This window comes from Felis catus, chromosome E1 (genome assembly GCF_018350175.1).
Source record: "Felis catus isolate Fca126 chromosome E1, F.catus_Fca126_mat1.0, whole genome shotgun sequence".
NCBI classification, from domain to species: domain Eukaryota; kingdom Metazoa; phylum Chordata; class Mammalia; order Carnivora; family Felidae; genus Felis; species Felis catus.
The window spans coordinates 8,063,579-8,086,913 of record NC_058381.1 but is presented as its reverse complement, the minus strand read 5'-3'; the positions used below and the strand labels follow the sequence as shown (position 1 = coordinate 8,086,913).

General features: G+C 51.8%; 1 protein-coding gene and 1 long non-coding RNA gene across 2 annotated transcripts in view; one reads left to right on the top strand and one right to left on the bottom strand.

The window, feature by feature from the left end:
* The window catches only part of LOC101091978 (heparan sulfate glucosamine 3-O-sulfotransferase 3B1), a 39,953-nt gene extending 35,957 nt beyond the window's left edge, over positions 1-3,996 (bottom strand). The window contains exon 1 of the mRNA XM_011288909.4: positions 2,941-3,996. Coding sequence (XP_011287211.2) covers positions 2,941-3,494 — 554 coding nt within the window. The 5' untranslated portion in view covers positions 3,495-3,996. The remainder of the gene's footprint in view (positions 1-2,940) is intronic.
* A 9,076-nt stretch (positions 3,997-13,072) lies between these two features.
* On the top strand, positions 13,073-17,362 carry LOC102899164. Its single transcript, XR_441811.5, has 3 exons — positions 13,073-13,143; positions 15,994-16,105; positions 16,386-17,362. It is a non-coding gene; the product is annotated as an uncharacterized LOC102899164 (long non-coding RNA).
* The last annotated feature ends 5,973 nt before the right edge of the window (positions 17,363-23,335 follow it).

Genomic DNA, 23,335 nt, shown 5'->3' with positions numbered 1-23,335 from the left:
CCTACTATGATCCCTGCAGCTCGGCCTGCTACTGTCTCATTCTGCCAAGGGTAAAAGACCTACGATCAAATCCAAAGACTTAACGCAAATCTGCCCAGGCTCTGGGCTACCGGTTAGGCCACTAGCAACAGTGTGTTATCAACCGATTAAACCTATTAACGACTTGCTCAGACACAGCCAAGACCCCGGTTCCCCCACGGACCGCCACGCCTGACTCTCGGATTCAACCATCCGTGCCCCTAGCTTCTTAGTGCCTTCAAAATGTCTAAATGCCTTCAAAATGTCTTCCCCTCTCTCCTATTCTCTGCTTCTGAGGACACGTTTTAACCAGTACGCGAACTGCAGCTCTCCGGTTAATTATTATTTACACTCTTCTGCAGTCTGCGGCCTGACCGTCCGGACACAGCGGGAGATAGATACAATGGGACACACCTCTGGCGAGGAGCTAGGCTCGGCTGAGCCCAGAGAACGAACTCCGGCCAGGGCGAGGGGTGGTCCCCGGGCACCGCATTTTAGGAAAAGCGTCGTGGGACAGGCGTTTCCTCCCGGTGTGGTCTGTCTCAAAACGGCTGCCTTCAAAATAATTAAGTCCACACATGTGCCCAGACATCCAGAATATCCTTCATCAATTAAAAAAACGAAGTAAGCAGATGGCCCTTAAAAGCCTTGGGTTTTGTCTTGTTTTTTCTTAGAGACACCCACTAAGCCTACGGCCCCGCCGGGCGCTGCTGGGGCAGCCCGGGACCGCGGCGCGGGGGGCGAGCCGCGGGGTCTGCACTTTGCGCCTCCCGCCACCCCGGTCCGCGGGGTGGCCGCCGCGGGCCCTGGGCCTCCCGGTCCCCGTCAGTCCGGCCCCTCGGTTCCGGGAGATGGCAAGGGAAGACGACGAGGCTCCCGCCTCCCCCAAGTCCGGTCGCCCCGCGCCCCCCCCCTCCCCCCCGGGCGCAGGTCCCGCCCGAGGCTCCCCGGCTGCTGCGCTGCCCGCTGCAGGCGCGCGGCGAGCCTTTCCAGCGCGGCTTCGCTCTTTATTCCGCAGTTTTGAGTCCATCGAAAGGAACGTGGCAGGTGGAGCGCGGCCGCCTAGACACCGCGCGAATCCTCCAGTGGGGATTTCCGTATCTGCCCCCAGGTGCTTCTAAAACCGCCTGACTCCGCCGATTCGGCGATTTTCCAGCCGGGTCCTCCCGACCCGGCCCCTAGCTTTCGGATCTTAGAAAACGCCAGGCTGCCTCCGGCCCCCGGCGGGTTCCCCCTGAAAAGACGTTCCTGCCCTCCCGGCCCCCAGACTGCTCATCCTTGGAGGAAGAGGGCAGGTGGTGGCAGAAGCAGGAACAACAAGGCACCCGACGGCACTGACACTCGGAGAGGCCCCCACGTGGCTGCCGGGCACCCCAGCGCACCCGCGCGCTCCTCTCCGCCCGGGGCGGGGGCAACCACAGGATCCCCACTGCGCGGATGGGAGCACTGAGGCTCGGCGCCACCAGCGAGCTGCCGGAGCCCGGACGCGAATCCAGACGTCGGACACCAGAGCCCGGCAACGGTGGGAAGCGTGACTGTCACGGCTGGCTAAACCTCGAGACTCGGGCAACTCCTGACAATAATAAAAACATTAAGGACAAAAGGGAGCGGGAGGGCAAGGCTGGGAAGAGAGGGATTTTAATCCGCGGGGTCAGCCCCCTTTTATCTTTCGCGGGGCCTGGGGGCGGGGGATGGGAGCAGGGAACGCGGGTTCGGTTCGACTCTCCCCTTTTGTTTCCCCGAAGTCCCGAGCATCTTGGGCCTGGAGGACTGCCTGCCGGCCACTCCAGAGTCACACTCGCGAGGACTGGGGGCTCAGGACCAGAGAGAAGGGGTGTAGGCCGTTGGCCGGGCTCCTGGTTGGCGACCAAGTTTTTCCAAGGCCGGAGTCTGGACCCCCTGCCCACCCGCGCCTCACCGGAAGCTCGGTCAACCCAAAAGCTCACTCCAAAGACGGGTAGCTTTGGAAAGCGTTGGGCAGAGGTCGTGATTATGACCCCAAGGGCCGCTCGCTGCCCCTCGGCAACCCGACCCCACAACCTGACCCGAAAAACGAAATTTTCTAAAGGCCCGACCTTCGGGAAAAGTACATTTCTCAATCAACGAACCCCTCACATTCTTTGCACCCCGACGTAGTGCAGGGCCGCGGACACACGCGTCCCGGCCCGCGCTCTCCCGGCACCCAGGCCCGGGAGGCGGAAACGAGCGAGCAGCGCCGGCGGCGCCCCGGAGCCTTCAAAGCCGCGCGCCGCTCCCGCCGGCTGCAGTGCGCGCCTTTGCCCGACAGGGACCAGCACCGCTCCACGCTCCGCGCCGCCCGCCCGGCTGCCGGGCGGAGGCGCCGGGCCACCCGCCCAGCTCGCCCTCCCGAGCCCAAGCTGCCCGCCAGCCAAGCGGGTCTGGCCGTCTTCGGGTTCCAGCCAGGAGTTCGACTGTAACAAAAAAGTTTACAGACGCCGTCGGTCTGTCCCACCCCCCTCCCCATCTGGGGAGCAGAAACCGCTCTGGAAGTTGGTCTAGGGTGGAGACCGTGACCGGCTGGGCGCAGAACGTCCCGGCGCTCCGGGAGGAAAAATAAAATACGAACAGATCTGGATTGGTCGCTTTGGGAAACGGCCACAGTTAAGAGGGTCCAGTCGCTGACCACCCCCTTTAATTCTAGGGGCACCGCAGGCCACGGAGCTGCCAGACCTCCTCGAGAAGTTTCTATGGGTTGTGGCGAGTGGAGCCCCGAGCACCCGGTACCATGCCGGGGCGGGATTCCGGGCGCCGCCGGTTGATTCCTCTGTCTGCCCCACCCCGCCCCCCGGGGGTCGGAGGCTGGTACCCCTGTCACTTCCCCGGCACATGCCACGTCTCCGTCCTCTGCGGGTCTGGATCGCGGCTGCCGCCCCTGCCCATGGCCCTGCTGGGGAAACTCACCGGTACCAGGCGAGGCCCTTGTCGTAGCTGCGGTCGAAGAAGTGGGGCTCGGCGCCCACGGCGCGCACGTCGGGGTGCACGCGCAGGAACTCGAGCAGCGCCCGCGTGCCGCCCTTCTTCACGCCGATGATGATGGCCTGCGGCAGCTGCTTGCTCCCGGACCCACTATAGAAGCTGGAGATGGGGCTGGGGGAGTCCGGCGTCTCGGGACTCTGCTCCTCCTGGCTCGCGGCGCCCTCGGCCGGCTCCCTGCCCGCAGCCAGCGGGGTGGCCGGCGCCGCCTGGAACGGCAGCCTGGGGGTAGTCCCGTCGGGACCCGGAGCCGGGGCCGGCGGGGCGTGGGCGGCGCGGGACCCCGAGCCCAGCAGCAGCAGCCCGGGCGCGGCGGCGCACGAGCCGGCGCACGAGTACAGGAACATGTAGAGCCAGATGCAGAGCATGGCGAAGAGCAGCGCGAGCTTCCTCCTCACCGGTGGCGGGGACGGCGGCGGCTGCGGCAGGAGCCGGCCGGGGACATCGAGGCAGGATCGGCCGCCGCTCAGGCGCTGCCCCATGCGCAGCCCGGGGGCGCGGCGAGGGACATGGCTCAGCACATGGCGCGGGGCCCGCCGGAGCTGTGAGCGCGGAGGGGGTTCCCTGGCCCGCAGGACGCCCGGGCGGGTCGGCTTATTGCCCCCGCGCGCCCGCGGCCGCCGCCGCCGCCGCCGCTGCCGCTCTTCCCCAGGTGGCGGCGGCAGCTGTAGCGGTGGCGGCTTTTGACATGTTGCCCGGGAGGAGCTTCAACTGGAACGAAAGTCGGGGTGGCGGCAACTGCTGGCCCGAAGGGTGCTCCTGCTCGGGCAAGAGGACGCCGCGCCCCCGCTCCCCGGCCACTCCAGACGGTGCGCACGGCCGCTCGCCGGGGCTGCCTTCTCGCGGTCCTGCCCACTGAGCCTCGGGAGCGGCCCCGGCACTTCCCCGCGGAGGCTGCGAAGAACTGCGCAGGAAGAGAGCCCGAGACCGAGGTGGGGTGGGCGGGCCCAGCCTTCCGGACTGACGGCTCCGTCCACCTACCAGAAACCCGGAGCGCTCTGCAAATACAGGCGCTCCGCTGAGCGTTCAGCAGCCAACCGGCTCCCGGAACGTGGGGGTGTGGAAAGGGTTTGGGGCGGTGGAGAGAGGTCGGAGGTTGCTATTGGCTGCGGGGCAAGGGGCGGGCTCAGGGGGGCGGAGCCAGGAGCTGGTGACAGGAGCAGATGGTCGGAAGGATGCTGGATCGGCTGAGGGTTGGGAGAGGTCCGACCCCGCCAAGCGGTGCGGTCGTGCGCTCCGGCTCCCGCGCGCCTTTGCTCCCTCGCTGCCCTGGAGCCAGCCTTGGCGTGTAGTTGCCCTTGGGTCGGGACTCGAGTCCCGATCCAGATGTCTCGCTGGCGGGCCCGAGGGTGTGTGTGTGTGTGTGTGTGTGTGTGTGTGTGTGTTGTGCGGTAGGAAGGGGGTTGGAGGAGCGAGAGTCAGGCCAGAGATGCCTGCAGCACCCCCCCCCCAAAGCGACCATCCCACGCCGGGGACCCGGAACAGGCACCGGTGTCGGAAGTTTAAGTGGAAAGTTTGTAAAAGGCTGTCAACTTTTTTAAAAAAGTTTTTCCTTTTTTTTTTTTTTTTTTTTTTTTGCCAGGAGTTGCTCTCTTTCGGGCTGCGAGCTGAGATCAGTGTAAACTGTCCTCAAGAAAAATCTTCCCTCTGCTCCCTAACTGGCAGGAAAGGTCGGGGGAGCGAAGGAAGAAAATTAACTGTGAGGTAGAGTCTGGTGAAAGGCTTCGTGGTCGAAAAGGGAGTGTGAACGTCACGTGCAGAAAGTTTTGTTCGGATCTGAGTTTGTGGGGGGACCGTGGGTTTAAGAAAACGTTCTCTCTTTCCCCCTTTCCCTGAATAAACGTTAAGGCCAGCTTCCCATGCGCCTTCATCTAGGAGGCGGTTTGGTCTGCTGACCTGTTACACTAATTATCAGGTGTTGTTTTCTCAACTTGGAGCAAATCGATCGCTGAGCTGCTCTTTATTTAAGCCCAAACCCAGTGGAAGCCGCTCCCCCCAGCAGCTCTCTTGTGCAAAGGGACCCTCGGGGCGCGGGAGCGGAGCTGTAAACCCTCGCTGCGGAAGCGAGGGCGAGGGGGGCCCAGCGCTGCCGCATTCTCGCCCCGGCGGCTGGAGTTCGGAAGCTCGGGATGTTCAAGTTCATCCCGGTCGTGTTCAGAAAGTTTTCGGTGCCTGCACACGCGGCTCCGGCGGGGCCAGCGGGCCTCCAACGCCCGGCTTCGCGCCTTTCCGGGACAGAACGTTCCTTCCGATTCCGACCCCAGCGCGGCCCCCGGGGCTGAGTGTCGCCCCCCGGGGTGACTCACCCGGAGCCGCCGCCCACGCTGCATTTCAGTGTCGGCGCAAACCTGCACTGCACAAATGACCTCCCTCCGCCCTGCTTGTCACCAGACACCAGACTTCGGCCGCCAGCCCCGCGCACTCTCTCGCTCCCGGAGTAAATGTCCCCAAGCGCCCCGAGTCCCCGCAGCCCCACTCCGGCTCCGGTTCCCGAGTGTCGGGAGCACACGGAAGACAACAACAACAACAAACAGACAAAGACACAGCCTGGCCTTAGCACCTCCGGTTCGAAAATGCGCCAGAGGGAGGCGGCGGTGACCCGAGAGGGTTCAGAGAACCCAGAGGCCGCCACGGGACCCACGCGCCCCAGCTGTGCCCCGGGCCACCTCTTTGTAACTAACTACCTTGAGCCCAAGACATTTTCGCACAAAACTGCCAGGGGGGGAGGGGGCGACGGGGGGGGGTGAGGGGGCGACGGGGGGGGGAGTGTAATTTAGGTAGAGAATTTTCCTGCCTCTATTTTTGTTCGCAGGGAGGATTTCTTTCCAACTTTTCTTTTCCCCTGTCGCTGGGATGCTGTATTTGTTCTTCAGAAGTGACTTGTTCGCCTCATTTTAAATTTAATTAATCATTAATGTCTTTTGAACTCTTAAAACACGAGAATGCTCTTCTGAGCATCAGACCGACGGTTTATTTTGGAAATGCAAGAAGGAAAAGGTATCTCCAAAGGATGTGTCTTTCATGAATTCATACTATTGGGGGGCTAGGAGCTAGGGGGTTGTGGAGTCGAAGATTTAGGGGAGAGAGCGGTAGTGCTCTGGCGAATTGTACCTCCCGGTGTGGCTAACTTCAGGCCTGGTTGGGTGCGAATCTTACAGCTTGTAAGTGTGCGTATGTTTTTAAGGATTTTCCTAATAAAAATGGTCTGTGTCCTGAGGGTTAGAGAAGTCGAGTGTAACAGAAAACAAGTAGGGAATTACAAATCAAGTCGCCGGATATATTGAGGGCTTTTTTTTTTTTTCCGGGGGTGAAGAGGGGGAGGGAGTGGAAGCAAAAACGTGGGCATCGGAAATTGCCCCGGGCGTTCCGCAGAGCTGAGCACCCCAGAGCCCGGTCGCCGCCCGCCTCCTCCCGGCGCGCCTTCAATCCGCCCCAGAACAATGGGGGAGTTCTCGCTGCTCCCGGCGCCCAGGGGTTTCTGCCGCCCGAGGTCGGCGGGTCATCTGCGGCCTGTGCAGCGCCGGGGCTGGGCTGTGAGGCGGCGGCGGCGCAGCCGGCCCCTTGGCCCTTCCGTCCACTTGGCTGGTGGGTCCGCCGGGCTCGGAACGCGCCCCGCCAAGTCCCCACGCCTGGGCTGCCGCTACAGGGTCCGCCTTTGGCCAACGCCGTCCCTCCCCCATCCTCCCCTACTGCGGACGCGGCACCCCAGTGTGACCCCGCACAGAGCTGGTGGCGAAGCTGACCGTGAACCCAGTTTGAACCCTGTCCTTAAACCTTGCTCAGCAGTGCCGGGTCCCCCCACCCCCGAGCCGGGCCGGCTGCTAAAGCGCCGCCCCAAAACTGGAGAAAGGTTTACTTTTGGTGAGAGGATGCAAAATGTTTGCATTCGGAAATCCTAGAAAGGAGCCGGTTCCATTTGAGTAACCCTGTGAGGTTCATGTGGTATTTTGGTTGGTTGGTTTGGGATTACCTAATGGGGTGCTCACCTGGGACGGGGGGGGGGTTGTTCTAAACTGGCAGCAAAGGGGCAGGGCCGCCTTAGGGAGCCAGTCCCTTTTCCTCTTCCCCCGGGTCGGCCGACGACCCGCCCTGCGACCCAGTCGGGTCATTCCCTGGCCCTAGAATTCCCCATCTGTAAAAGAGGGGACTTGAGCCCAAAGATCCCTGCGGTACTTTCCGCCTGAAGTTTCTCCGATTCTGGCCTCGGGAAGGGAGGCGCCCGCAGCTGCTCGAGCCCGCTGCCAGCTCGGCCTCGTGACCCTCGGCCTCCCGGGTCGGTGCCCCAGCGCTGCTCCCAGCGGGGCCGTCACCGGAACCCGGGCCCTCCTCCGCTCCCCGGAGCCCCGGTCCCACCCCCGCACCCCAGCTAGGAGGCCTCCAGGGGCTTCGCAGCTGCAAGGTCGCTCCCCCTCCTCCCCGCGCGGCGGGAGGCGCGGGGGCCGGCGGGGGCCGCGCCTCCGATGCCCGCCCGCCAGGGGGCGCTCCGACAGCTGCGGGTGGCGGGAGGCGGGGATCGCTGGCTGCCGAGCGGACAGGGAAGGGGACTTCCCACCCCCGCTTGGGCTCCTGCGGCGCCTCCTGGCGCACCCCGGAGTCGTCGTGGCCTCCCAAGTCTCTCGCGTGGTCTAGATGGCCGCATCATCCCCATGTCCCCCCGGGGGTGGAGGGCGCCGCTCTCCGGGGGGGGGGGGGCACCTGCCCCGCCGCGCGGGGGGCCGCTGGCCAGGCGGAGGCGGGGCTCGAAATTCCCGGTGAGGCGGCTGGAGGGCTTCCCCAGGGCAAGGAAGCGCTTCCCACCGCTGCGCTCCCCCTGCACCGAAGGGAGCGCGCGTGCAGGCCCAGTGTGGGTAGGACCCGCCGGCCCACGCAGGGGTGCTACGCGGCGGGTCTGCGCGGTCAGCTCCGCGGTGCAGGAAGGGCCCTCTGCAAATCACAGGAGGCAGGTGACTGCTCTGATCTTACAGATAAAAGAAGCTTGATGCCCAGACTGGTTCGGTGACTTGTATCCGGAGGCGTCAAGGCTGTGCTCTGATTCCATTTCGCACCTTGCCCAGAGCCCGTTAGTTTCCTTGCCCTCCGCCAAACTGGGGTGTGGGGGGGGGGCAGGGAATGGTGGGGAGACCGAGGGAGAGGTACTCACGCCAAGGTCCCTCTTGGCTGGGCCATCAAAGGCTGGCTGCGTCCCTTCCTGGAAGTCACGGGGAAGTCCTCTCCACACTGTCGCCAGGCCCTGGCACGGCCGCCCCCTTCACCTCTTCAGACCTGGCCATTACTAGTGCTCAGGCAGCGCTCCGTTCCTGTGTGTTCTCCCCTCCTTCAGCGTCTCTGGAAGTTACCTATTCCTTTTATTACCCAGTCTCGGAATGTGCCCTGTCTTTCCTGCCAGGGCCCCGAATGGGATACACCAGACCTGGGCTCCTGTTCCTAAACTGGTTGCCAACCCACGGATCGGCTTGTGTGGCTTTGAGTAAGTTACACAATCCTCTGAGCCCCAGTAACATTGTCTGTCATGTGCTCCTGCCCAGCAAATGCCTTCGGCCCCTCTCTTCCTCCGTTTGTACCCTGCGGGCAACGGAACCCTCCAAGGCCAATGCTGTCTTCCACCTTCCTGGCTAGAGCCCAGGGTGCTGGAGGAAATCATGCCACAGAGGTGACAGGACCTAACTAAGTGTCCCTCCGCAAACCTACTATGGTCTCATTAACGCTCCTGCAACTCCCATAAGTGTCTCCAGGAGGCCCCCTTTGCCAAGAGACAGTCTTTCTCCGAGCTTCTTTGAGAACATAGATGCTAACAGGGAATCTTCTACACCTTCTCACCACCAAACCTCCACACTGACTAACACCCACCCCAATCCCCCTTCTTCCCTCTTGTCACAATGGAGGAAGCCGGCAGGCAGCCCAACACAGAGGGACCCCATCACTGCTCTGGAACTCGCCATTCCTGGGTCAAGGATGTCTCTTTCCCATCTCCCCCAACTCATCAGCCCCTCGTGGTGGACACTGATGGGACCCCCTCCATGACTGCAGAGAACTGTAGACAGCAGCTTGCTGGGCTGAATGGCCTACTCCTTCCCAGGGTGGCCCCATCCAGTGACCCGTGTAGAGGTAGAGGTCTGGCTATCCCAGCAACTCCCCGCCCCCCCCCCCGGCCCCCAGCCACCTCTGGAGGGCTAGCCCAGCCCTGGAGCTTCCTGTGGGGCGGGCAAAGCAGGTTGGGCCTGCATCACAGCTGAACTTGTCACTTTGCCCAGGCCTGCTCCCCCAGTTTCCTTCTCCATCTCATGGTTTGTGAGTTCAAGCCCCACATCGGGCTCCAATCAGCTCGGAACCTGCTTGGGATTCCCTCTCTCTCTCCTCTCTCTCTCTCTCTCTCTCTCTCTTTCTCTCTCTCAATAAATGAATGAACAAAAAAAGATTTTAATAAAATAAAATTAAGGAATTATTGAAGTAATAAATATATCTTTATACCTGGGACTATGGTTTCCTAAAAGGTACCTCTAAAGTTAATAAAATAAAATACGTGCATTGGAATCATTTTTTTTTATTTTTTTAATGTTTTATTTTATTTATTTTTGAGAGAGAGAGAGAGCATGAACAGGGGAGGGTCAGAGAGGGAGACACAGAATCTGAAACAGGCTTCAGGCTCCGAGCTGTCAGCACAGAGCCCGACGCGGGACTCGAACTCACGGACTGCAAGATCATGACCTGAGCCGAAGTCGGACGCTTAACCGACTGAGCCACCCAGGCGCCCCTGGAATCATTTTTTGAAAGTATGCCCTTTATCTATAGAGACAATATTTATTCACTTCTTGCTCTGAAACATGGGTAAACTGGCACACTTCTACTGTTTTCACCCCTGTAACTATAAAAAAATTAACTATTGTATACTTTATTTTACTTTATCAAGGTTGATAATATTGACACTTTTTTTTAAAGTTTATTCATTTTGAGAGAGAGAGAGAGAGAGAGAGAGAGAGTGGGGGAAGGACAGAGAGAGAAGGAGAGAATCCCAAGCAGGCTCCAAGCTGTCAGCGCAGAGCCCGATTTGGGGTTCGAATCCACGAACTGTGACATTATGACCTGAGCTGAAGTCTGACGCTTAACTGACTGAGCCATCCAGGCACCCTTGCTTTTATTTTTATGTGATTCAACAGAGCCAAGAAATCTGAGAGCTTCATTTCTGGTACCTATTTTTAGTTGATTGGGATTCATGGAATAAATGGCCATTGTGGATGCTGTTTGAAAGCATTCAAGGATGCTGTGCCTTCGACACCTTGAGAATGTCTGCCTCTTGCCTTTTTAGACTTGAGGAAAATTTTGGCTGGGTATAAAATTCTTTCAGTTACATGTTTGTTTGTTTGCTTTCCACTTAGAATGTTATAGCTGTTCTGCCTTCTCCTGGCATAGGGTTTTGCTAGGTCATTCTTGGATGGCATCCATTCTGCACTTCAACATCTCCTGAGTACTCTACCTCAATCACTATCTATGTTTTACTCAACGTCTCTACTTTTTTAAAAACTGTTTATCGGCGTACCTTCATTGTCTAGTTTTTCTCCCTGAGCTCGTGCTCCTCAAGGATATCAGCTGATAATAGGTAGCCGGGGAAGGATGAGTTTACAGGATGTTTATGAGGGAGTGCCCTTGGGACCACAGAAGGAAGGGGGTGAAGGAAGCAGGCTTGGGCAGAGGTTGAGAAGTCCTGTTGTGCTGCACGCACAACATCCTTTGCTGGCCCCACAGGAAACTCTGGAGCTCAGAATGCCCTCCAGAGATATCTGAGACTGGCCGGGATGACCAGGCTTCTGCCCCTTCAGAAGGAAAGCTGGCTTACCTAAAAACATCAAATCTCTTCTTTGACCCCATTTATTTTTCAGAAGAATTGCATTAGTAATTTTTCTCTCGTAATTTCTTGAGAGGTTAGGGAATGATTAATCTGACTCCTCATTTTTCTTTTAAATGAATCGGCTTTATTTTTTAGAGCAGTTTTGGGTCGATGGAAAAGTTGAACGGAAAATACATTTATCTCCTCAAGCACCGTTTCCACCCATATTTCTGCCCAATATTAATATCTTGTGTTAATGCAGTACAGTGGTTACCACTGATGAGCCAATATGGGCATTATTATTATGTAAAGTCCATAGTTTACATTAGGGTATAACACGCTTTGTGTTACACACTCGATAAGTTTTCAGAAATGCGTGTCACCATTATAGCCACACGGAAAATTTCACTGCCCTAAACACATCCATCTACTTGTCCCTCTCTCCTCTCAAGCTTCTGGTAATCACCGATCTTTTTGCTGTCTCCATTTTTGCCTTTTCCAGAATATCATATAGTTGGATTTCAGAATATCATATAGCGTTGCTGTTTTACATTCGATTCTTTCACTTAGCAATGTGCATTTAAGATTTCTCCATGTCTTTTCATGGCTTCATAGCTCATTTTTTTTTTAATTTTTTTTTCAACGTTTATTTATTTTTGGGACAGAGAGAGACAGAGCATGAACGGGGAGGGGCAGAGAGAGAGGGAGACACAGAATCGGAAACAGGCTCCAGGCTCTGAGCCATCAGCCCAGAGCCCGACGCGGGGCTCAAACTCACGGACCCCGAGATCGTGACCTGGCTGAAGTCGGACGCTCAACCGACTGCGCCACCCAGGCGCCCCTAATTTCTTTTTTTTTAAGGTGTGTGTGTGTGTGTGTGTGTGTGTGTGTGTGTGTGTTTTGAGAGAGAAAGTGCACATGCATGAGTGAGCAAGATCGGGGGAGAGGCAGAGAGAGAGAGGGAGAGAGAATCCCAGGCACGCTCCCTGCTGTCAGAGCAGAGCCAAATGCAGGGCTCGACCTCAGGAACTGTGGGATCATGACCTGACCCAAAATCAAGAGTCGGACACTTAACCAACTGAGCCACCCAAGGGCCCTTCGTTTCTTTTCACTGGCGAACAATATCCTGTTGTCTGGATGTATCAAAGTCTGTTGGTGTTACCTACTGGGTTGCATCCAATTTGGGCCATAAATTGTAAATAAAGCTGTTATAAATATTCATATGCAGATTTTGTGTGGGCATAATTTTCCATCTTATGTAGGCAAATACAAAGCCGTGCAATCACTGGGTCATTTGATGAGAATATGTTTATTTTTGGAAGAAACTACATTATGTCTCCGAAAGTGGTTGTGTCATTTTGTATTTCCACCCACAACGGATGAGAATTTCTGTTCTCTATCTTCTTGCCAGCATTTGGTGAGATCTACTCCTACCTTCTTTTTTTTTTTTTTTTTTATTATTTATTTTATGGACAGAGAGAGACAGAGCATGAACGGGGGAAGGGCAGAGAGAGAGGGAGACACAGAATCGGAAACAGGCTCCAGGCTCTGAGCCATCAGCCCAGAGCCCGACGCAGGGCTCGAACTCACGGACCGCGAGATCGTGACCTGGCTGAAGTCGGACGCTCAACCGACTGCGCCACCCAGGCGCCCCCTACCTTCTTAATAAGAGTTCTAAACTAATTCTAAATTTGCTTTCCCTTTCGCTCCTTTTAAAATAGATTTTTTTTTTAAATTAGGAAACACCTTGAACATATTGGAAAGCAAAGAAACCATTAAGAGACATCTGTACCTCTATTATCCAGAGGTGTTAGCACAAATAATTATTTTAATAAAATATTACAGAGACAGTTAAGTCTTCCCATTTTATTTTAATTTATTTTAATTAATGGCCTGTTTTTACATGGTATGTGACATCCTATTTTCCATCCTTCATCTTTGCTTTTTTTTTTTTTTTTTTCTCATTTCTGGTCTTCTCTTGGATGGTATTTTCTACATTTCCTCCCCTCATTCTTTTATTGATTTGTAAATTATGGATTGAATATGCATATCAAACCATTCTTCTGATGGTTGTGGTAGATTATGACACTCGTGGCCCTCCGGGAAGCGTGCCACCCGGTATCTTTCGTAATCTTTCGTATCTTTCATAATCTTTCACGTCGTGCGGCCAATCTCTAGAACTCCTCCCATCTTGCAAAACTGAAACTCTGTACTTGTTACGCAGTGATTCCCCAGCCTCCCTCCCCAGCCACCGGCAAGTGTCACTCTAGTCTCCGTCCCTGTGAATTTGACCACTCTGGGCACCTCAGGTAAGCAGACTCACACAGTACCTGTCTTTTTGCATCTGATGTATTTCATTCGGCGTTATGCCCTCGAGGTTCATCCCAGTTGTAGCCCGTGTCTGGATTTCCTTCGTTTGTAAGGGTGAAGGATGGTCCACTGAGTCGCTTCTGCCTGTTGGCTATTATGAATAACGCTGCTGTGAGCGATCTTTCTTTCCATTCTTTTGGCGATAGATCCAGAAAGGGAATTGCTACATCCAGAATTTTCCATAGGGAATCTCTGTGTTTAATTAGTTGAGGTGCCGCTTCTCGGATTAGTAACTATTCTGTTTCCCACGGCAGCTCCGTCGTTTTATGTTCCTACCAACAGTGCACAAGGGCTTGTTATTTTAAATTTTGGGGGGGGAGGGGCAGAGAGAGAGAATGGGAGAGAGAGGATCTCAAGCAGGCTCCACACCCAGGGCGGCCCGACGTGGGGCTCCATCTCACGACCTTCAGATCACAGACTTGGGCCGAAATCCAGAGTCAGATGCTCAACCGACTGGGCCCCCCGGACTTGTTGTTAATATTTTTTTTTTTATAGTGGGCCATCCTGACGGGCCAGTCAGTTCCACCTTTAATTTTAAAACCTGAACCAAAATTTCGATTTCCGGTCAATGCTCTGAAGATCTTGACCTGTTCTATACCCATAGGACCCTTTCTCCATCTCCACCGTTGTAGCCGTAGGGCCAGGCAGATACCTCCACGGACAGGTCTCTACTAAAAATCTGCCTTCAGAGATCGATACTTCCTTTACACGGAGAGAGCATGGCTAGAAACGGATGGAAACCACACCCAGGAGTGCAAGGGCCCTACAGTAAATTGCTCGGGGAATTGAAAGAGCTTTTGAAGTAACAGGTGGCAGTTTGAGAGCCTTTGAACCAGACTTTACTTATTGGCTAAAAAGGAATCTTGTTGTTTTAATCAAAGAGAAAATGTGCAGTGGTATCTGGGCGCGGGGGGGGGGGGGGACGGTGGTTCTCATAACCTGTATCCCAAGTGTCTGCAGACACATCGCATATTTCAAAGTGATTCCTCTTAAAGTGGCAGGAAAGTGACTGGCCGTAGTATTTGGCTGAGCAACCACCAGATTTTCTGGAGTCATACGGCGATGTCTCTCAAACCAGACCCGTTGAAATATAACAAGTGATCCCTCTGAGATCTTGAAACACGTTCAACCGGTGTGTTCTCTGCAGTCAGCTGATTTGGTACCGTGTTTTAGTGAATCGTCACCAGAGTCTCCAAACTGCTTTAAAAAAAAAAAAAAAAAAAGCAAATGCACACTATCCCTTGCTCCTTTTCTCATCCAAAAAGGCCGCTGATTCCAGAGGCTTCCATACCATGCCTCGCTGCCCCTCGCTTCTCCCCGGCAATGCCCCGCGACATTCTCTTCACTCTTGATGTGTCCCCCCTCCTCCGTTTCTGACCTTTCTTTTCCATATTCCACTCTTTCTCCCTCTGGAAATCACCTCTGCAACCTATTCCTCATTTTCAATTCCCTGCGGTCACCAGACAGGCCGAAGTAATAGACAAGTCCGTTTCCTGTTGTCCTACACGCTACACCCTTCTCCCCGGCTTTGCAAAGTACGTTAGGGAAAAATCGGCCGTACGAGGAATCGCTTCATTGTTGTTGTTTCCTTTGGACTTCCATCAGCACTTTATGAATTCCTTAACTTTCAGGGGGGGACCTGCCTGAAATCTGGACACCCAGGGCTTTCTGTGAACACTGAGAGTACGAGTAATGATGCCGACGTTCATAAGCCATCCATGGAAATGACTTATGTCACTGAATGGTGGGCTTTGTCTCCACAGTGCCCTGCTCAGCTTTTATACGTGCACAGGCTATTGTCAGATGTTCAACCCCATTTCCGTCTGGCAGACAAACAGCACGAATGTGAACCCTCCAAAAAAAATAATAATAATAATAGTAAAAGAGGTTGGTTTATAAAACCCAGAGCTGGCTCTTCAGTTGGTTTGTTTAAGAATTTGTCCGGAGGCGGGGGGGGGGGGTGCCCTGGGGGGCTCAGTCGGTTGAGCGTCCGACTTCGGCTCAGGTCATGATCTCACAGTCTGTGAGTTCGAGCCCCGCCTCGGGCTCTGTGCTCACAGCTCGGAGCCCGGAGCCTGCTTCCTATTCCGTGTCTCCCTCGCTCTCTGTGCCCCTCCCCTGCTCATGCTCTGTCTCTCTCCCAAAAATAAATAAATATATATTTTTTTAATCTTAAAAAAAAAAAAGAATTTGTCTGGAGGAGGTTAACAGTGTGTTAGGAGGAACACACTCCGTGTTGGAGTAACGATATTCTGCTGGGATTGCTTTTCTAGTCATCACCGCCACGTCAACTAACATTTGGCCCCCGCGCTCTGTTCTGCCATCCGAATTAGTGGTGCTCACCAACACCAGGTTCAGTGGGCCCCCTCCCCGCTCAGAGACGCCCCCCCCTCCCCCCGTGGGTTTTAGCTGTGCAAGTCGTAGCTCCCAACCTTGATTTCATCTGCAGAACAAGTATCTGGCTCAGTCACCTGCCAACCCAGGACTCTGGAGAAGGTGACTAACTAATGTCTTGATGCCTCAGTTTCCATCTGTGAAATGGGGCTGGTAATGCCATATGGCTCAGAGCAGTGCTAGACCTAAGCCAGCAGTCGATGGATGTTAGCTCTTCCCGCCATTACGTAAATGATTGCTGTGCCTTCCCCCACCCCTCCCGCCCGCCGCCCCGCGCTCTCATCTGTACAGTGGCTCATGCCACCCGCTGATTTTCAGGTAAGGAAGTGGGAAGAGGGTACCTTCTGAACCTCTGGGATCGAAAACACGCTCAGACATTCTGATCTACCTCCTAGGAAAGGCTCCCGCCCTCCCTCTGGGGACATACCTCCAGGAACATCACTGGCTTGAACTCCTGTTCCAAACACCTGCTCTGAACCTCGGTCACCAGTTGGACCACTAGGACTGGTAAGAAACCATCGAGAGGGGTCCAAAGTGAATGGGAAAACAGCACCTACCACCCCAGGGCTAGCATTTCCTTGTGCTGTCGGATCTCCTGGGAAAACTAGATTCTGAGGTCAAGTTGCCTGCATTTTAAATGTGAACATGATTTCAAATGTTACATTTTTGAAATAGAATTCGAAGGGAGCCCCAAGAACCATTAATAGGTGAGCCCCAAACATGTACATCAGGCCCCTGTAACTCCAACTTCCGCCCTCTGGCCTATACAAACCCCTGTTCCTTCCAGAGAGTTCCTGACGACAAAGAGAAAATGACAATGTTGGAGTCGAGAGGACTTCCCGTGTGCACTACTGAGACAAAGAACTCCCTTTTATGGAAGACGATGCTGCTTTCTAACGATGTGAACGGACTTGCCCAAGGTCATCTAGACTTCAACAAAGAGGCCAAGAAGGCTGTTACCCACCCACCCCCCACACACACCCATTCTACCACACGGGGGGCCTCCCCAGTCTAGGTCTGCTCTTAGGGGGGTGCACAAACCACTCCCGTGTTGGGCGTTTTGTTCTATTTGTGCATCTCCCAGCCCACAGCCCAGGGACCAACTCTTCCCCTTTGTCAGCCCTCTTTAGCCCTGACCCTGGTGCCTGCCACAATCCTAGACCCGTGGCAAGTGGCCAACAAATTGTTGTTGTCTCAAAGGAATTGAAGTAATTAAGCCCGTGGGGTTATTGCATTAAAGTAACAACTTACTTGATATGTACAGATAATGTCAGATCTGCTTTAGATCCCCTGGATTCTAAAGTAAATGAGTTTCTGGATCCTTCACTAGCTCAAAACCTTCATTCATTCATTCATTTGTCCATTCATTTGGCCTTTCTTGAGCTGCCCCTTGGGCTAGGCACTGTGTTAGGGACAGACACACAGTCCAGTCCATAGAAGAATCTTGCCAGTGTTAAGTGTAGATATTATGAAGGCATATGCTTATTGTAAAAGAGAAAAAAAAAAACCATACCAATTTAAACACGAGGATGGAAAACGAATTCAGATGGAAACTGAGACAGCTGTATACAAGGAAGTTCTCTCCCTCTCTCTCTCAGCCCCCCTATCCCTTTCTGGTGGCTCAGAAACACACAGTTATTTCCTAAAGCAACGGAGGAAGGCTGCATAATTCCTGCATGGCGAGTTGGCATTGTAGGGGCATAGATCTGGAAGGGGCCTTCGGGATCCCTTTGCCCCGTCTAAGAAGGGTTTATTGACTTTTTTTTTTTTCTAACTTGAGAGAGAGAGAGAGAGAGAGAGAGAGAGAGAGAGCATGTGTGCATGTGAGCAGGGGAGGAGCAGCAAGAAAGAGAGAGAGGGAGAATCCCAACACCGTCAGCACAGAGCCTGCTGTGGGGCTGGAACCCACGAACCCCGAGATCATGGCTTCAGCAGAAATCAAGAGTCGGACGCTTAACTGACTGAGCCACCCGGGAGCCCCGGATTTACCGACCTTTTAAAGCAGCATTTTATGACCTGCCATCTGCCTTTGGCTTTAATGATCCCAGAACATAAACACAGATACTGAGTAATGGTTCGAGCAGTCAGATCCCGTTGTGTGATCCCAGAGGACATTTATTTTCGTGAATCCAGGCTCAGGGATCTGATCTGGCAGAGTCCAGCCAGCACCTGGCGGCTCCTGTATCTCGTTCACTTCATCTGTTTGGCCTTTAAATGTGAGGTTTGAGGTCCCTACCTCTTTTCTCTCTCGACACGGTCTCCCTAGGTGACCTCATTAAAACGCATGGGTTAGAATACCATCTACGTTTCAAAGGCTTCCAAATTTACATCTGGAGCTCAGTCTTCTTTTTGTTGCCAGGGCTGACGTCAGAGAAATTACTGCCTGTTGTCTCTTCGAGGACGTTCATGGTTGTGGGTCTCACACTGAGGTTTTTCAGCCATTTCGAGTTTATTTTTTGTGAATGGTGTTACGAGAGCGGTCCGGTTCATTCTTTGGCGTGTCGCCGTCCAGCTTTCCCGGCACCGTTGGTTGAAGAGATTGGCTTTTCCCCATTCCCATATTCTCGCCTCCTCCTTTATCAAAGGTTAATTGACTATGTAATTGGGGGTTTATTTCTGGGCGCTCTATTCTGTTCCGTTGATCTGTGTGTCTATTCCGGCTCAGTCCTCTCGTGTCTGAGCCACAGTGTTATGTTCTGCTCCCTACTCAACATTTCCACTTGGGGGGGGGGGGTCTTAGGGTTATTTCAAGACACATCGAAATAGCCCTTTCTCCCCGCCCAGGTTTCCCTCTCCATTGTAATGGCACCGTTGTCTATTCGTATCATTTTCTCATAGAAAACTGGAAGCTCTCCTCAAGTTCTCCCTTGCCTGTTTCCTCATCCATCCAATCCACCCATCAGGAAGTCCCACCACATCCTCCACCACCAACACAGCCATGTCTCCCTCTTCTCCGCACCCTTCCTGTCAACCGCCATAGTCCAGACCACCATAATGTCTCTTGGACTGTAACAAACATCCCCCTAGTTGGCCTCCATGCTTCCATAATACCATTCTCTAATCAGTTCTCAACTTAGCAACAAATGATGTTAGAAGTCCAATCAAACTGGGTCACCCCTCAGCTTGACATATGGCTGCCCATCGAACTTCAAGTGGCCTCCAACTGCCCTCCAGGTTGCCCGCCTTGTCTTGTGCCCTCCTCTCCTTATTCGTGGTCCTGAAGTCTCGATGGCTCCCTTAAGTGCCGCAAGTATGTTTCTACACCATGGTCTTTGTCAATGCTGCCCACTAGGGTGCATTTTTTTTGTCTCCACTCTTTACACTGGGACCTCCTTTCCAGCCTTAGTCTCACTCAAATACCCAAGTTCATGGAGACTTTCTCTGGCACGCAAGAAAGATACTTAGAAAAATAGCACTCAAGGACCCCAGTAGGTTCCTGTCATTCTTTATATTAGATTAGCCTTTCCCGGGGCGCCTGGGTGGCTCAGTCGGTTAAGCGTCCGACTTCGGCTCAGGTCATGATCTCACGGTCCGTGAGTTCGAGCCCCGCGTCGGGCTCTGTGCTGATATCTCAGAGCCCGGAGCCTGCTTCCGATTCTGTGTCTCCCTCTCTCTCTGCCCCTCCCCCGTTCATGCTCTGTCTCTCTCTGTCCCAAAAATAAATAAACGTTGAAAAAAAATTAAAAAAAAAATAAATTTACAAACAAATTAGCATATAGTGCAACAATTATTTCAGGAGTTAGATTCCTTAGTGCCCCTTTCCCATTTAGCCCATCCCCCTGCCTGCAACCCCTCCAGCAACCCTCAGTTTATTCTCCATATTTATGAGTCTCTTCTGTTTTGTCCCCTTCCCTGTTTTTACATTATTTTAGTTTCCCTTCCCTTATGTTCATCTGTTTTGTCTCTTAAAGTCCTCATAGGAGTGAAGCAAGACATTTATTTGTGTCTCACGTAGCTTGGAACTGGGGTGAGAAGAACGATGGACACAGCTCATGAAAGCAGCAAGGTGGACTAGAGACCCACGGCTCTCTGGGGCAAGAAGTTGTGGGTTGTGACATAAAATGGATGACCTAAGACCTGGAAGGAAAGCTGGGGTGAGATTCTTTGGGAAACTAAGTCATTCAAAAGCCACCATACATGAGAGGAGATTTAAAGCCATGCACATCCCCAGGGCAAGAGGCATGTTCAGAAAAGACCTCAGAAGACGTTAAGATTTCACCTTGAGCGAGGGGCACCTAGGTGGCTCAGTTGGTTAAACACCTGACTTTGGCTCAGGTCATGATCTTGCAGTTTGTGAGTTCGAGCCCCATACTGGGCTCTGTGCCGACAGCTCAGAGCCTGGAGCCTTCTTCAGATTCTGTGTCTCCCTCTCTCTCTGCCCCTAATCCACTCGCACTCTGTCTCCGTCTCTCTCAAAAATAAAATAACATTAAAAAAATTAAAAAAAAATTTCATCTTGAGCTAATCCCTAGCTTCAGTGCAAGTCTAGCTTAGTGCTGGCAAAGCATTCCAGCCGAGAGCCAATTTACAAAGACTAGGAGGGCTATTTTAGTTTTCTGTATGTGTGTGAGTGTTTGCTCCCGGTAGTCAAGGAAATCTCTAGCAAAACATTAGCCGAACAAGAGCAAAAGGAACAGACTTTAGTGATCACATATGATAAGGAATAGTTGTTGTAAAAATGGTTTCGAAAATCACAAAACAGATGGGCTATTATATATAGCCTTTGTCAATAAGAACAAACACAATAGAGCAATCTAAAGGTCCCAGAACATTCTGAGGAAGACAGAGGAGCTGATCTTCAGAGTTACAACATTATAATAGTCAAACATGCAGTTTTCAACAAAAAGTCACAAGGCATACAGAGAAACAGTAAAATCTAGCCCACTCGAAGGGACGAAATAAACTGACAGAAACTGTCCCGAGGAATGCCACCCATCAGACTTCCTAGGAGGAGGCTTTAAAACAACTGTCTGCAAAATGAATGAAAGGAAAATATGGGCAAAGAACTAAAGGAAATCAGAAAACATTTGCATTAACAAAGTGAGAATATCATTACAGAGAGAAAGGGTTAATAAGGACTGAACAGAAATTCCAGAGCTGAAAAGTAAAGTCATTAACATTAAAAATTCACTAGAGGGGCTCAACAACAGATTTGAGCAGCCAGAGAAAAAGAATCAGCAAACTTAAAGACATGACATTTGAAATTCCAAGTATGAAGGAGAAATAAAAAAGAATGAAGAAAAGTGAACGGAGCCTAAGGGACACCATCCAGTGGATAAACCAACATCACATTATGGGAGTCCAAGAATGAGGACAGAGAGAGAGAGAAGAAGGGGCAGGAAGATTATTTGAAGAATTAATCACCAAAACCAGCTCAAATTTGGGGCGCCTGGGTGGCTCAGTCGGTTGAGCATCCGACTTCGGCTCAGGTCATGATCTCACAGCTTGTGGGTTCAAGCCCCGTGTCGGGCTCTGTGCTGATGGCTCAGAGCCTGAAGCCTGCTTTGGATTCTGTGTCTCCCTCTCTCTCTACCCCTAACCCACTCACATTCTGTCTCTGTCTCTCTCAAAAATAAACATTAAGAAAAAAATTTTTTTTAAAAAACCAGCTCAAATTTGATGAAAGATCTGAGCATACAAAGCCAACAAGCTCAATAAACTCCAAGTAGAATAAACTCAAAGGGACCCGCGGCAAGTCACATTACAATCCAACTGACAAAAAACCAAAGAGAAAATCTTGAAAGCCACAAGAGAAATGACTTAACGCATATGAGCGACCTTTAATAAGATCACTTGTTGATTTCTCCACAGAAACTTGGGACACCAGAAGGCTAGGGGGTGATATATTTAAAGAGCTGAAATAAAAACAATTGTCAACCAAGAATTCTATATCTGCCAAGAACGTCCTTCAAAAATGAGGGAGAAATTAAAGCATTCCCAGACAAACAGGAGCGGAGAGAGTTTGTTCGCACTAGACCCGCTCTGCAAGAACAGCAAAGGGACTCCTTCAGGTTCAAATGGAAGAATGCTTGGAGGGCAGCTTGGAGCTGTAGAAAGAAATAAAGAACTCCAAGAAAGGTAAATACAGGGGCAAACATAAAAGCCAGTATTATTGTAAGTTTGGTTGATAACTCCACTCTTCTACATGATTTAAGAGACAAATGGATAAATATAAATATTTATATTGTTGGACACACAGTGTATAAAGGGGTAATTTGCAATATCAATAACAGAAAGAAGTGGAAAAGGAGCTGTAGAGGAGCTGAGTTTTTTTAAAATTCTTTTTAAAAAATGATTTTAAATGTTTATTTTGAGAGAGAGAGTGAGAGAAAGGTCATGAGTGCAGGAGAGGCATAGAGAGAGGGAGATACAGAATCTGAAGCAGGATCTAGGCTCTGAGCTGTCAGCACAGAGCCCAACGCGGGCCTCAAACTCATGAACCATGAGATCATGACCTGAGCCGAAGTCGGACACTTAACCGACTGAGCCACCCAGGCGCCCCAAGTTTTAATGCATTTAAAAAGATTAATATCATGCAGAGTATTTTTTCCATTACAATGGAATGACATCAGGAGTCAATAGCAGAAGGAAATTAGGAAAATTCACAAATACGTGGAAATTAAATAACACATTCCGAAACAGCAAATAGGTCGACAAGGGAAATTTAAAATACCTTCAGACAAATGAAAATGACAAACAACATAGCAAAACTTCTAGCATGCAATGAAATGATCCCTTGTTAAGATTGATGCAAAAAGCCTCAATAACATAATCACAAAATACACTTAGCAGCATATTAAAAAGACCATACAACATGACCAAGCAGAAGTTATTCCTGGCATGCAATGATTGATTAAATCTATGAAAATGGATCAATGTAATACACTACATTAATAAAATAAAGGGGGGGGGGACTCATGATCATCTCAATTGATGCAAAAAAAATTTGATAAAATCAAACACCCTTTCATGATATATTTTTTTAAAAAGACTCAATAAAGTAGAAATAGAAGGGAGCTTCTTCAACATAATAAAAGTCATTCATGTAAAGTCCACAGGTAAGAGCATACTCAATGATGAATGACTGAAGCCTTTTTTTTCTAAAATCAGGAACTAGAAAAAAATGTCCATTTTCTGTTTTACATAGTATTGGAAGTGCTAAGCCAGAGCAACTGACCACAAAACAAAGAAATGGCACCCAAATTAGAAGGGAAAAAGTACAATTATCCCTGTTTACAGATGACAAAACCTTATAAACGCAAGAATCGTAAAGATTCTACAAAAATAAACAGAGTTGATAAACACACCCAGCGGAGTTACAGGATACATAATCGACACTCAAAAATTGGTTGCATTTCTATATACTCATGATGAGCAATCCAAAAAAATTTTAAGAAAGCAATTCCACTAACAATATCAAAGAGAATAAAACACTTTGGAACAAACGTCACCGAAGAAGTGTAAGATTTGTACCCTGAAAGGTACGAAACATCGCTAAAAGTAATTACAGGAAGACATAAATAAATAGAACAGCATTTTGCGTTCATGAATTGGAAAACTTAATACTGTTTAGACGATAGGACTACCCAAAGTAGTTGGATATGGATCCAACGCGATCCCTATCAAAGCTCCAATTACATTTTTGTGCATCAATAAAAAATCCACCTTTAAATTCATGTGGGATGTCAAAGGACCCCATAGAGCTAAAACAGTCTTGAAAAGGAAGAAAAAACTTGG